At 40.8% G+C, this 12,720-nt stretch overlaps 1 protein-coding gene across 7 annotated transcripts in view; it reads right to left on the reverse strand.

Moving 5' to 3' along the window:
• The window catches only part of NMNAT3 (nicotinamide nucleotide adenylyltransferase 3), a 35,030-nt gene that overhangs the window by 2,514 nt on the left and 19,796 nt on the right, over positions 1-12,720 (reverse strand). For all 7 annotated transcript variants that reach the window (XM_083506615.1, XM_083506618.1, XM_083506619.1 and 4 more), the window contains 2 exons: positions 10,721-10,904; positions 5,733-5,842 (listed from right to left, as the gene is read on the reverse strand). In XM_083506615.1, coding sequence (XP_083362741.1) covers positions 5,733-5,842; positions 10,721-10,904 — 294 coding nt within the window. The remainder of the gene's footprint in view (positions 1-5,732; positions 5,843-10,720; positions 10,905-12,720) is intronic.

The raw sequence follows: 12,720 nt of genomic DNA on the forward strand, positions 1-12,720 counted from the left end.
CAGCAATATCCTTCTTTAAAGGATATGAATGCAGGTTTCCAGAAAACGAGTGAACATTTAAGCCTACTTAAATGGCAGTCATCTTAATTTGCTTTTCAATTAAGAATATGCACACTAAGGAAGATCTCCACAATAACAAAATACAGGTTGCTTATTATTACTATTAATAATTTTATTTTGAAATTTTGGAGCAATCAATCTGTTCAAGCTTTAAGGACTGATCCACATATTTCAACAGAGGCAGCTACAAATGTGGATAGGTCCAACTTGTGATGCAAGGAGTTACAGATTCTTTGGGTTTCCAACAAAAGTTTCCATGTAGCAATGCATGACCATCTCTGAGCTCATGCTGAAAGTGGTCAATAATTTATCAGTTTTAGAAATGAACACACATTAAGACCTGAAGGACACTGGCTCTACCACCTTCCCATGCCCAAAGAAGTACAGGTACCTTTGGGCAGGGCAGAGACATGTGGCTGCTTCAGGAGCTCCAGTAGGAAAAAATGATGCTATGCACACCACTCCCACTGGGTTGCACAATCCTTCCCATTTGTAACCACCCTTGATTAAATTCTTTGAAAGAATGGGAAACTCATAGAGTTTCCAGCAAATATTTAGAGGTACAGTCATGCAAATATGCATTCATTCATTCACTATCTCACTCATTGCAACACATAGTTACACACAAGACTCTGCTTTACAGCTGCAAATAAAACGTTTTAAAAATGATGTAAAGTGCAATATACAAATGTGACACTAGATGGTGACAGTGAGGCATGCCAAATTCAATGTATTTTTCAAAATGTTTTTTAAAAAAGCATTTTCACAGTGTGTTTTTTTATATGTGTGTAGAATCTACGTTTCCTTCTCTTGTGTTGATGCTTTAGTTGATACTTTAGTTACGACAAACCATTATTTCCTCAGTGATTGTACAGAGAAAAAGAGTGTGGTTCCCATGTACATATGGGGGCAGCCAACTTCCCCACCCACACATATAGTGTGCCTTGTAGCCTTACAAGGGCAATGTACAAAAAAAGAGAGGCTGCCCCTGTTCCATGGGAATTGCAAGTGGGAAGGGAGCTGTTGAAATTAGGTCCTCCTTGTGAGATTCTTACAGGCATCTAGACTAGACTGATTCAGCAGGGGTTACACCCACACCAATTTAGATAGATAGATGATAGATGGGTGGATGATAGGATGTGTGTGTTTGGAAAAATCCAAACTATAAAGCATATTCTGAAGCTTGGGGTAGAGATTTATCTAGCAGGTTCCCTCTGAATAAAGATACAAGCAGCCCTCTTTGACAACCAACATCAAATGCCAACATGGTCAAGCAACATACAACACACTATCATCCATCACTCCCGACATTAAAATGTCTATTTTAAAAAATTGTGAGAACAGCGTAAGGCTCTCTCTTCAGAAAGGCATCAAATCTTGAAACCAGAATTGAACAACTAAATGGCTTTTTAAAGAAGGTTGCTGATAGAATCAAGTCTAGAGGGACAAGAAACAGGAATATAACTTCCTTGGACTTTTGAGGGCTACTGTTAAATAATGATCTTGCAGTTTCACAACTGATAATGGTTTTTCTAAACTGCAATTCCTGTAAGAGTGATTCAGTTTCTGTAGCATACTTGGACCTTTTTTATTTTTGGTAAGGTTCTGAATGGAATATCTGAATCAATACTGGTAGCAAAAAAGTTATTCTAATACTCCATAATACCCTGCCAGAAAGGAAAACCGAGTTAGCTAAAGGAGAAACTGCCATCAGCACAAAGCAGCTAGCTTTAACAGCCTGCAAGATCTCATTAAGAGACAAAACTCTCAAACCAAAACAGGTAGGAAACCAACCAGGTTATCTGCCCAAGTTCAATTTGAAATGAAATAAAGATCAAGGGTCTCTTATAAAAAGGAAAAGACCACTCTGTATGTGATGCTAAACTCAGTGACCCTTATCGGAGATGTGAAGACCTACTAAAATAAGTTACACAGAAGCAGAAAGCGTTTTAAACTGATAGCAGCCCTTGTAAATATCTCAGAGGACCTTTCAAAAGGAAATAGCAAATAACTGAGATGTTCTCAAAAATGGCAGGCTGCTGTTATACTAACAAGAAAGTAGAGATTTCAGAGAAGCCAGGCTCATTGAGAACTCATTAAAGTCCATCTCAAAGGAGATGCAAGCTTTACAAGAGTCTGAGTTCTTCTCCAGCTCAGATTGAAATCCAAGCAGGAGAAGAATTATAATATTTCCTGGTTGACAAATGTTTTGCAGTCACGAGAGTGTTCTCTCTTAGCTGAGCTGAAGAAAGCTTCTGTACACCACAGATCATTCAACCCACCCCCCGAAAACTCCTTTAAGGAGTCTTGAAGGATGGGCTTTTTTTGGTAGTCAGACATTGCACAACCTGCTGGATGTTGTCCTTTCAATGTACGCTGCCGGAGTAAAAACTAAGGTGTGGAAGCTTATTTCCCATGAGTGCTCCATCTGCACCCCCACTATTTACCCTGCAGTCTCTTTCCTTCCCTTTGTTTAATGTAATGGCATGACACTGAATAGAGGGTGATTTAAGGAGCCAAAATGGGAATTGTTTTTCTTTGTTGCATACAGTAAGGGAAAAAAGTATTTGATCCCCTGCTAAATTTGCCCGTTTGCCCTCTGACGAAGAAATGACCAGTCCATAATTTTAATGGTACGTTTATTGTAGCTGTGAGAGACAGAATAACAGGAAAACCCCCAGAAACCCAGAAGACAAAAGTCAGAGATTGATGTGCATTATAATGAGTGAATTAAGTATTTGATCCCTTTGCAAAAGATGACTTAGTACTAGGTGGCAAAACCCTTGTTGGCAATTACAGAGGTCAGACATTTCTTGTAGGTGGCCACCAGGTTTGCACACATCTCAGGAGGTATTTTGTCCCACACCTCTTTGCAGATCCTCTTCAGGTCAGTAAAATTTCGAGTCTGATGTGTAGCTACTCAGACCTTCAGCCCCCTCCACAGATTTTCAATGGGATTAAGGTCTGGAGACTGGCTAGGCCACTCCAGGACCTTAATGTGCTTCTTCTTGAGCCACTCCTTTGTAGCCTTGGCCATGTGTTTTGGGTCATTGTCATGCTGGAATACCCATCCTTGACCCATTTTCAATGCCCTGGCTCAGGGAAGGAGATGCTTACCCAAGATTTGACGATACATTGTCCCGTCCATCGTCCCTTCAATGCAGTGAAGGTGTCCTGTCCCTTTAGCAGAAAAACACCCCCAAAGCATATGTCCCCTCCATGTTTGACGGTGGGGATGGTGTTTTGGGGGTCGTATGCAGTATTCCTCCTCCTCCAAACACGGCGAGTTGAGTTGATGCCAAAGAGCTCGATTTTGGTCTCATCTGACCACAACACTTTCACCCAGTTCTCCTCTGGGTCATTCAGATGTGCATTGACAAACTGTAGATGGGCCTGTACATGTGCTATCTTGAGCAAGGGAACCCTGTGGGCTCTGCAAGATCTCAGTCCTTCACAGCGTAGTGTGTTACCAACTGTTTTCATGGTGACTATGGTCCTAGCTGCCCTGAGATCATTGACAAGTTCCCCCCGTGTAGTTTTGGGCTGCTTCATCACTGTTCTCCTGGTCATTGCAACTCCACGAGATGAGATCTTGCATGGAGCCCCAGACCGAGGGAGGTTGACAGTTATTTTGTGTTTCTTCCATTTGTGTATTATTGCACCAACTGTTGTCACCTTCTCACCAAGCTGCTTGGCAATAGTCTTGTAGCCCAGTCCAGCCTTGTGCAGGTCTACAATCTTGTCCCTGACATCCTTGGACAGCTCTTTGGTCTTGGTCATGGTGGCTACTTTGGAATCTGCTGGATTGATTGCTTCTGGATAGGCGTCTTTTGTACAGGTACTGTAACAAGCTGGGATTACAGGTAAGACCTCTCCCTTATAGCAGGTGCTTTTAATCTCAGCTCGTTACATACAGTGAAGATATCAGGTAGCCTGACATCTGGCTGGTTGATAGGGGATCAAATACTTATTTCACTCATTATAATGCACCTCAACCTCTGACTTTTGTCTTCTAGGTTTCTGGTGTTTTTCCTGTTGTTATTCTGTCTCTCACAGCTACAATAAACCTACCATTAAAATTATAGACTGGTCATTTCTTCGTCGGAGGGCAAACGGGCAAATTTAGCAGTGGGTCAAACACTGTCCCCCCTCACTGTAGTTAGTATTGTTATTGTTAGTATTGGTCAAAATAGACCCACTGAAATTGATGGAGGTTAACTTAGGTTATTGGTATGGGTCTACTCTGTGTAGGACCTTGCTGAACACAAGCCTAAGAATAAAAAATGATCTGAGATCTTTCAAAATTTGTTTCTTGAGCTAAATCTCTGCATGCTTAGTGGAGCTTGCCTTTCTCTACAGAAAGTTCTTCCTTAAGTTTTGTTGTTGTTTTTTAAAGCAAGCGTAGAAAATATAATTTAGAAATAGTTAAGTAAAAGGGGTGTTGCAGATGCTGGGTTGGATCCAGGGCTCCCTCCATTTGTTGAAGGGGCTTCCTCATGTTAGAGGAAAGTCAGCATAATTCATGGTTGTGGAATAACCTCCCCTCCAAGGTGAGTCTTGCACCATCGTTGTAGGCTTTTTCACAACTGGTGGAATGGATGCTCTTCCATTATCCTGCATTGCTTTTCCACACTCCTGTTAACTTTGCTGTTGGTTAGTTTTGTGTTTTTATTTTACGATTTTTAATAATAATTTGTACTGGGACTATTTGGAGAAGGGCAGGCTGCAAATACAAATCATGTATCTATATGTATATGACCCTGGCCTATGATCCACGGGACAACTGGGATAACAGTAGTTACTAACACATTGTGCAAGGTACATATGGAAATTTTTAGCATCAGGCAAGCCTGTCAACAGCATGGGAGGGATTAAACCTAGCTTGGGAGAGATAAGCTAAAATCATTCACTGCTTGCAGGTGGTTGAAGAACATCTGTTGGGGTCTTGACTATGCATTACTAAATAGGAATTAAAAGCTCATTTAGGAGTACATGCAGGGAAGAGTGAGCAAAACTTGGGAGGAAGAGAAAAGGGCTAGAAAGAGAGCTAATTGGGAATTAAAACAAAAAAGCATAGTTGTGGTTTTAAATTGAAATTTCGGCATCACTGGAATCCGTAGCATTTTCCAGGTGTTCAGGGAGGTGGGTCATGACACAACCTACGCACATTCATTACTGTACTGCTTCACAGGCTCTCAAACTACAATTTGAGACATTTTCTTTCATTTGCTTGTGAAACATGAATGCACACAGTGATGCAATGGCATTGCTGTGGCAGGCTCTACTTCTGTACACTGACATGTACAACTAAACACACAGAAATAAATTTCCCTCTGATTGCAAATCCTGCAAAGTTGTCAGCTGCTTGGAGAGAGCTCCCCACATGCTGTATGTGCAATGGATGCGAGGGAAATCTTGAGGCATGCTAACGAACCACAGGTAGTTGGTAGGGCAGAACCAGCCACCATGATACCAGCAATTCCTTTGTCCACACCTGGGAAGCTGCATCAGATACATCTCCCACAGCATTAGTTTCCCAACTTTTGACCCCTGGCTCCAGCCACAAGCATAAATAAATGCTCTATTTTCCTACTTAGGCATGGGTATTAATCTGATAAAGGTGCAAGGCATTATCATGTACACAAGGAACACTACCGAAAGCAGTAACAAACCTGTGAGTGATGAAGCAAACGATGCTCCGGCAGCCTTTTCTATGGGCCAATTGTTTTCTCCGGGCAGTTCCTTGATATGGTGTGATTTAAGCAGTTCTTTGTAATGGTGCCTGTGTTAAAATAAAAGGCTCTGTGTAAGGTAATCCTCTCAGAGATACACAAAGCGATTATCTTGCACTTTCAGTTTCTAAAACTCAATCGGCTTTTGTGTACTTCAGGGCTTAATTAGATGGCTGGAGAACTTGCCATATTAATTCTGTGCATTGCAAGATTTGTGTCAATGGCGGCTCACATTCTTGTCCTAACTTGAACATCTTCGATTGACCATTATTTCTTTTTAATGTTGCTTTTACTCCTCTAGGAGATATAACGCATGTAAAACAGTATCTTTTGTTGGACTTCAGCTTTATAACACACAATAAAATGTAATAAAGATTTCAGGCATTTACAGAATAAGCTGCAAATGGTCACATAAAAAAAAATCACTCCAATTTCAAAAAGAGAACAACAAAAAAGGTCATTGACTAGGCTCGAAGTTCTTCTTTGAGAATGTCCTATAGAATGTTTTACTTTTTATTCTTTTGAATGGGAGACACCAACAACATAACAGGAACTGCTTAGTTAGCTCCTCAGTTGTTTGGATCCAGGCTGGCAAGGAAACCAGGGAGAGCTTTCTAAAAGGTGAGAACATAGAAATATGGAAGGGAACAAACGGAGTAACTCAGCACAGCAAAGCTTTGTCAGGAGATAGGTAAAGCAGATGCTCAGGGGTGTGAGGCAAAGGTGGCCTGAAGCCAACAGTGACATCAAAGCTTCTTAGTTGCCCAGACCAGTGACAAGCCTGACCCAGATCCTATTTACAAGGATCAAAGAGTCTCCCATGTGGCCTATTTGCGTCAAGAGGCTTCCTTGCTGATGTGACTGGTCTCCTTTGGGGAAGGCTGGATTGGGACATGCTGAATCGTGTCCTCACATTTCCCAGCTGATAGCAGTTCAAGACCCACCATGGAGCTGAATACTGTAAAATTCAAACACAAGCCTGCAGCTAGATTCCAGGAGCAGTTTTCTTCTACAATCAGAACCTATGCCATTCAGTGTTGGTTTGTTTGTTCTAAATTGAACCCACTACTCTACAGGCATCCAAATGTAAGGAATGTAAAGTGAGCACAATGAATATGGTTGCCAAAACCGGTAGACAACTGTAGAGCTACACTCTAAGCAAGCTGCAAGCAATGTGCCAAACTTATTCCGAGGCCTACAAAGGTTAAGAACAAGCTCAATTCACCTCCATATGAACTTCCTCACACCTGAATAAGCAGCAGTGTTGTAGCTGTTTAAAATGTTAAAGACAGGAAGAAGGATTTCCCTCCTCTTGCATTCCTCTACTGGGAGATGTGCCAAAGCTTGACATCTTAAGGCTGCAATCCTATCTATATCTACACTCTCCTGGGAGTAAGTTCTACTAAGCTCGTGGATGGGGGGAATTATTTCTAAGTAAACATGTATAGGGCTGTACTGTAAGTTAGATACATCACAACTAATGCTGATTTGTTTTAACTGATGTTAATGTTGTATTTTTAAAAATGTTGATATACGCTCTGGAACCTCATGGTGGAAGCAAATAAGAAATCCCAAGAAATAATAATAATACAGTGTTAATTAAGAATAAGAAAAAAGCACCAGCTTTGGAGATGCAGTTTGCCCGCTGTAATTCTCACAGTTTGATTCAGCTAGATATATGATCAGTGTCAGGAGTGCTGCATAGAAAGAGTCCAGCCAAGCCGAGACACAGTATGAGCTGAAGATTACAGAAAGTACCAAGCTATGTGACGAATATACATTCATTTTGTACAGAGATTTCTTACTACAGTTTGATTATATTTTGCACTTTCGGCAAGCAGTATGTCAATCTACTCATATCACCTAGCTTTTAAAGCATAAAGAACATACTTGCAAACTTGAATAGAAGGTGTTTTTTTCCCTTCTCTCCTGACAATTCTCAACACCTCTTCCCAAAGTCTGGTGTTGATGCTTTCCAGATGCAGCATCACTAGACATTTTACTTATTTATAGAAGTCCTCAAAGATTAAGCAAAGCAGCTTGTGACAACTGCCTAGCAGAATCTGTTAAGCATTAATTGAATATTGTAATTTTACAGGACAAGGAAGAAGGCATGCATGAACTCTCAAATCGGGTAATGCAAAAGAAATGGGAAGAGAGCTGGATCAAAAGACAATTAAGCAACATTTCTTTTCCCATATATTTTGTAGACTCAACAGCAATTCCTTCTTGTCAAGACTGAGGAATAACATAACAATAACAATAACAATAAACAAAATAGAATTTAGATTCCAGAACTGCAGGAGGCTGGATTAGATGACCCTTGTGGTGCTTTACAATTCTATGATAAAGCAAGATGCAATGCCATAATTGGAGAACTAGAATGTGATCTGTGACAGACATGAATAACTGTCAAGGCATCGAGACAGGAACAAGAGTATGTGCCTGTGTAAAGAAAAAGTAAGTGGGAATAATAGAATAATCCTTGTACTGTAAACTAGCATAAGGATCAGTACAATAGAATGGTAAGCAGGTTTTCAGTGCCTTCAGAAGCAAAAAGTACAAGTGCCTAAAAGAAGGACTATGCCTCCTAGCTCCACGGGAGAAAAAGGTAGAGAGACATCTGAGATGAACTCTGGGAAAGAGAATTTTGGCTTCTTTGGTGAATCAGTTCTGCAGGACTATGGCAAGAACATCCAAAAACTACAGAATGAGAAAATATCAAAGTGACATTTGTTGCAATGAAGCACAACGTACCCAAGCCTACCAAAATTAAGCCTACAGAAGCCAGACATTAGCAAACAACTAGGTTTACTATTTTAATCTGATGCGTATCAAAAGATGTCAGATGACTGAAGTAAGCAAGCCAAAACTCAAGAAAGCACCCAGGTTTTTGGGGGGTGAGGACAGGCGGAAGGAAATCCAGGATCCCTAGCTGAGTTAACCTGTAGAAAAAACCTTCCTTGTCTCACAAGTGAAAGACTGACAGACATTTGATCTGCATAGGTGTTTTATTGAAATGTAAGACAAAAACAATGAAGTATACAAAGGATACAGGCCTTCCGGTGATCAAATGAGTTTTGACACAGCCCTCCAGTTTTGTGTCTGCCTTGCCACAGCAATGAAAAATGCATTCAGACACCCATTCTAAGCCATCTTCGTTAATGATGACAATGCCAGACAAAGTTTTCCTTATATGAGGCAAAAAAACAACAACCCAAGGTGGGTCTTCTAAGGACTTCAGATTGTTCAACACACAGCCTTAGAAAGCACAAGAGACTTGGAATGAGGAGCAGAATATAAATTTAATCACAGGAAAGCGAACAGCATCTGTCTTGAAGAAGGAAAAAAATACTACCAAAAGACATTTGGATGAAGCAGACATCAGGGAGTCATGGCTGTAAATGAACCTCAGACAACGAAACAGATAGCTGAGAGGTACCATTTCATCACCATGTATCTCACAGGTCCCTTCATATGTTAGTGAAGGGGTTCACACTGAGAAAGGGACAATGGCTTTGTGCCGCTGGCCCTGCTTCCAACATCACAGTTTACCCCAGACCCATCCCCAACATCCTAGGCCTGGATGGGTATAGCTGGGCAAGCCTGAGTACATAGTTCTTCTCTACACACAAAGGCTTTCCTAGGAACTGAAGTCTGCACCATCAGGACCTCAGGTATGCCCATATATGCTTAAAGGGCAAGGTCTCTGTGCATAGGCATCCCCAGTTCAGATGCTGATGAGTGTAGATTGGGAGGGGGAAACTCTCTTTAGAGGAAGTACATTAACAATGTATTCCTATGCACAGGGGGATGTTTACTCCCAGGTTAAGTGTGAGTAAGCTCCACAAAATACAATGGCAATTCTGGAATAAACATAGACAGAACTGAGCTGTGATACTCTAATAAAGTGACTGGTAGAAATATCTATACAGCCTTCCTGTTGGAGAGGAACACTGCATTACGAGGAGGGTAAGTGGACTCACCTTTGACGTTCATCCATTTGGTTGAAAAGTGTTAGTTTTCAAACACCAAAGGATATTTTCACTTAATGTTTATAGTGGCTTAGATCAGGCATGTCCAAAATCCGTTTGGGGGGCCTAATCCAGCCTGCTGGTCAGTTTAATCCAGCCCCTGTAGCAGTTTATTTCCTGGGGTTGGCCCTTTGGTCTGCCCTCACAGCCCTTTCCTTCATCAAATCTGACCCTCTTTGAAAAAAGTTTGGACACCACTGGCTTAGATAATACATGTGATAAGTTGTTGCACACTAACATGTTTGATTCAAAGGGAGAGCTTCTACAAAAATAATCTAAGTTTATTTTTACAGGTATGACTCAAAGATTATGAGAAAATATTGCTCCCCTACCTACTCTGAGCTACAGGCCCAATTTGTTGGCTTTGAAGAACATACATGTTTAGCTAGCAATAATCTAAAATAGCAAAATATTTATTTAGCTTTTCCTGTTATGCCATGATTGGAACTGTATACAGTAATTAGAGTATTCTTCACTCAGGAAGGTTATTGTTGTAATCAAATATATATAACAAGATAACACAGCTTCCAGACTTTCCATTTAACCCTCCGCACTGTGTATGTGTGAAACCATCCAGTGGCCTGGTGGGCTTCAGTACCCCTTTAAAAGCTCTTGGCTCCTTCCCTGGGAGATCAGTCACTTCTTCACTGTAAAGCAGCCTGCCAGCTTTACATTTCCCCTAGTCCTTCTCAAGACATTTTTGGTACACTGAAAGCCCAGATTTGTAAAAATGTGGCATAAGACCCCACTCACTTGAATTCCCTTAGCTTATTCTGCCCTTAGCATATAATTTTGTAGTGCTGGCAAGATTCCTAAAATACAGCTTATCTGAGACACCCCATGATTCTTTTGATCATCGAATGCAGAAGCATCACAGAGAGACATCATCATTACCTGAGAACCACTACAGTCTCACTCCATTGCCTTTGCTCACTCTCCCAAGGGTCTACTCTGATCCAGTCGGAGGTCTCCAGTGCAAGTTGAGCCATGGCTACACGATGCTTTGCTGCTGCCAACCCTTGCTTTCCATACTCATCATTAACTGGTGAAATTATACCTCCAATCACTCGGTACTTTCCTTGGTACAGGGAGAAAACAGAAAGGGGGGGGGACAGTCCTTGTATATCTGTTTTGTAATGGTGATAAATGAGGAAATGAAAATTATGTAAACAATAAAAAGCATTGTTCCCTCTCCTTGGCGATTAAACTGTTCTAAGTTCTATTACTGAAGCGTCAACTCCATTAGATAGTACTAAAAGGAAAAGTGGATGTGTGTAAAACCTTCTGCAAATAGAAACATTTTTCATTTATAATGCATAGGATTAGACAGACTGAAGATAAGGCTAATGAATTTTTAGTTCTAGCAACTGTACCAGAACAGTTTCAAGATAGCGCAGTTGATGAATGTTTTAATTGACCAGTGTTTATTTCTTAGTATCTGATGCATACTAGCTAACAAGATTATCATGCCTTATCCACATGCTGAAGGAATAATGACATGTTTCTGTAGATGTTTTCTGCCACTCTGCTTAATAGTGCACAGCAAAGCAAATCAGGACAGTCAAGGGAGAAAACGGTTAATAAGAAAGGTTTTTCAGACCAAGACCAGAATGGTATGAAACAAAAAAAGAGAAATCTTTAATTGGGCTTATCTGCGACAAAGATCTCCATCCATATGATTGACCACGTTAATTAAAATGGAAACAGAAGCCCTTATTCTTCAACAGTGCAATGAAATCTTTGATGTAATATAATTTTCAAGGCAGGCCCTAATGTCCTCAATTGAGGTTGGGGAAAGTCAATATGATGTTTTCCTAAAAGTTATCAAATTTATCCAAGTATAAATAGCAAGGGAAGCCTGCAGGAAGACAAGCTTTCATCCATCTGTTTCCCAACACTCTGGGGTGGATGAAAATGTCTAGCTAAATAAATGATCACAAATATTTTCATGGATTAACTTTGGCAACAACGTCAACCTACAACTAATCAAATATACAGCATTACTTATTGTGAACATGTGAAGCTGTATGACCTATCCAAGTTCAACCACTGGTCCATCTAGTGCTGCGTTGTCTGCTGACTGATTAACAACTCTTCAGATCTTGAGGGGTCCTTCATGAGATGCTGGGGACTCGGTCTGGGACCAAATTAATGCAAGATGTGCATACCACCACTCAGCCAACAATACCTCCCCTATTGCCTTCTTTATGTGCTCCACAGTTCATCACTGCAGTTCTACGCTTTATTGGTTTCTCTAGTTTGCGCTTTCTTACAGCTATTGGGTGGTACTCAGCAAAATAACTGCACCAGTGGCAAGGATTAGTGTTAGCACAATGGGATTTGCCCCTCTCCTCCCCATGTGGTCCCCAAATCTGCTCTGGGTAGTTGGGAGAACTGCTGAAACAGTTTTAGGGGCTGCATGGGGGGAGGAGAGCAGGAGAACATTCTATTGTTCAAGAAGAAATATTTGCACTGTTGGAATCCACCTCAGGGCTGCACTGAACACAACCCATTATCATCTGACTTCCTTTCTAGCTGGAGCTGTTCGTTTTAGGCTAGAGCAGCCTATGAATTTTAAAGCTCCTCTTGCTATAATTTAACCAGCTGTAAATTTTGCCAGTATCCAGGAAAAGATCTCCAAAAAATATTATTGCCTAATGTGAGCCCTCACCCTATAATAAAGTAAGAAAATCCTTATCTATCTTCTTGGCATGAGTGAAATGATTGCTCTGACATTTTCCAAAATCTCAGGGTTAGCAGATGCTTGGGAATGTTTTCTAGCATATTTTTGCAAGCAGAGGCTATACACGAACTAGCCATGATAGATGATTTTTCTAATCTTTTTTTTAGTAGGTTCCAGTAATGGGCACTCTAGACTTTGCCAGAGTAATTTA

This window comes from Podarcis liolepis, assembly GCF_965112155.1.
Source record: "Podarcis liolepis genome assembly, chromosome: 5".
NCBI classification, from domain to species: Eukaryota; Metazoa; Chordata; class Lepidosauria; order Squamata; family Lacertidae; genus Podarcis; species Podarcis liolepis.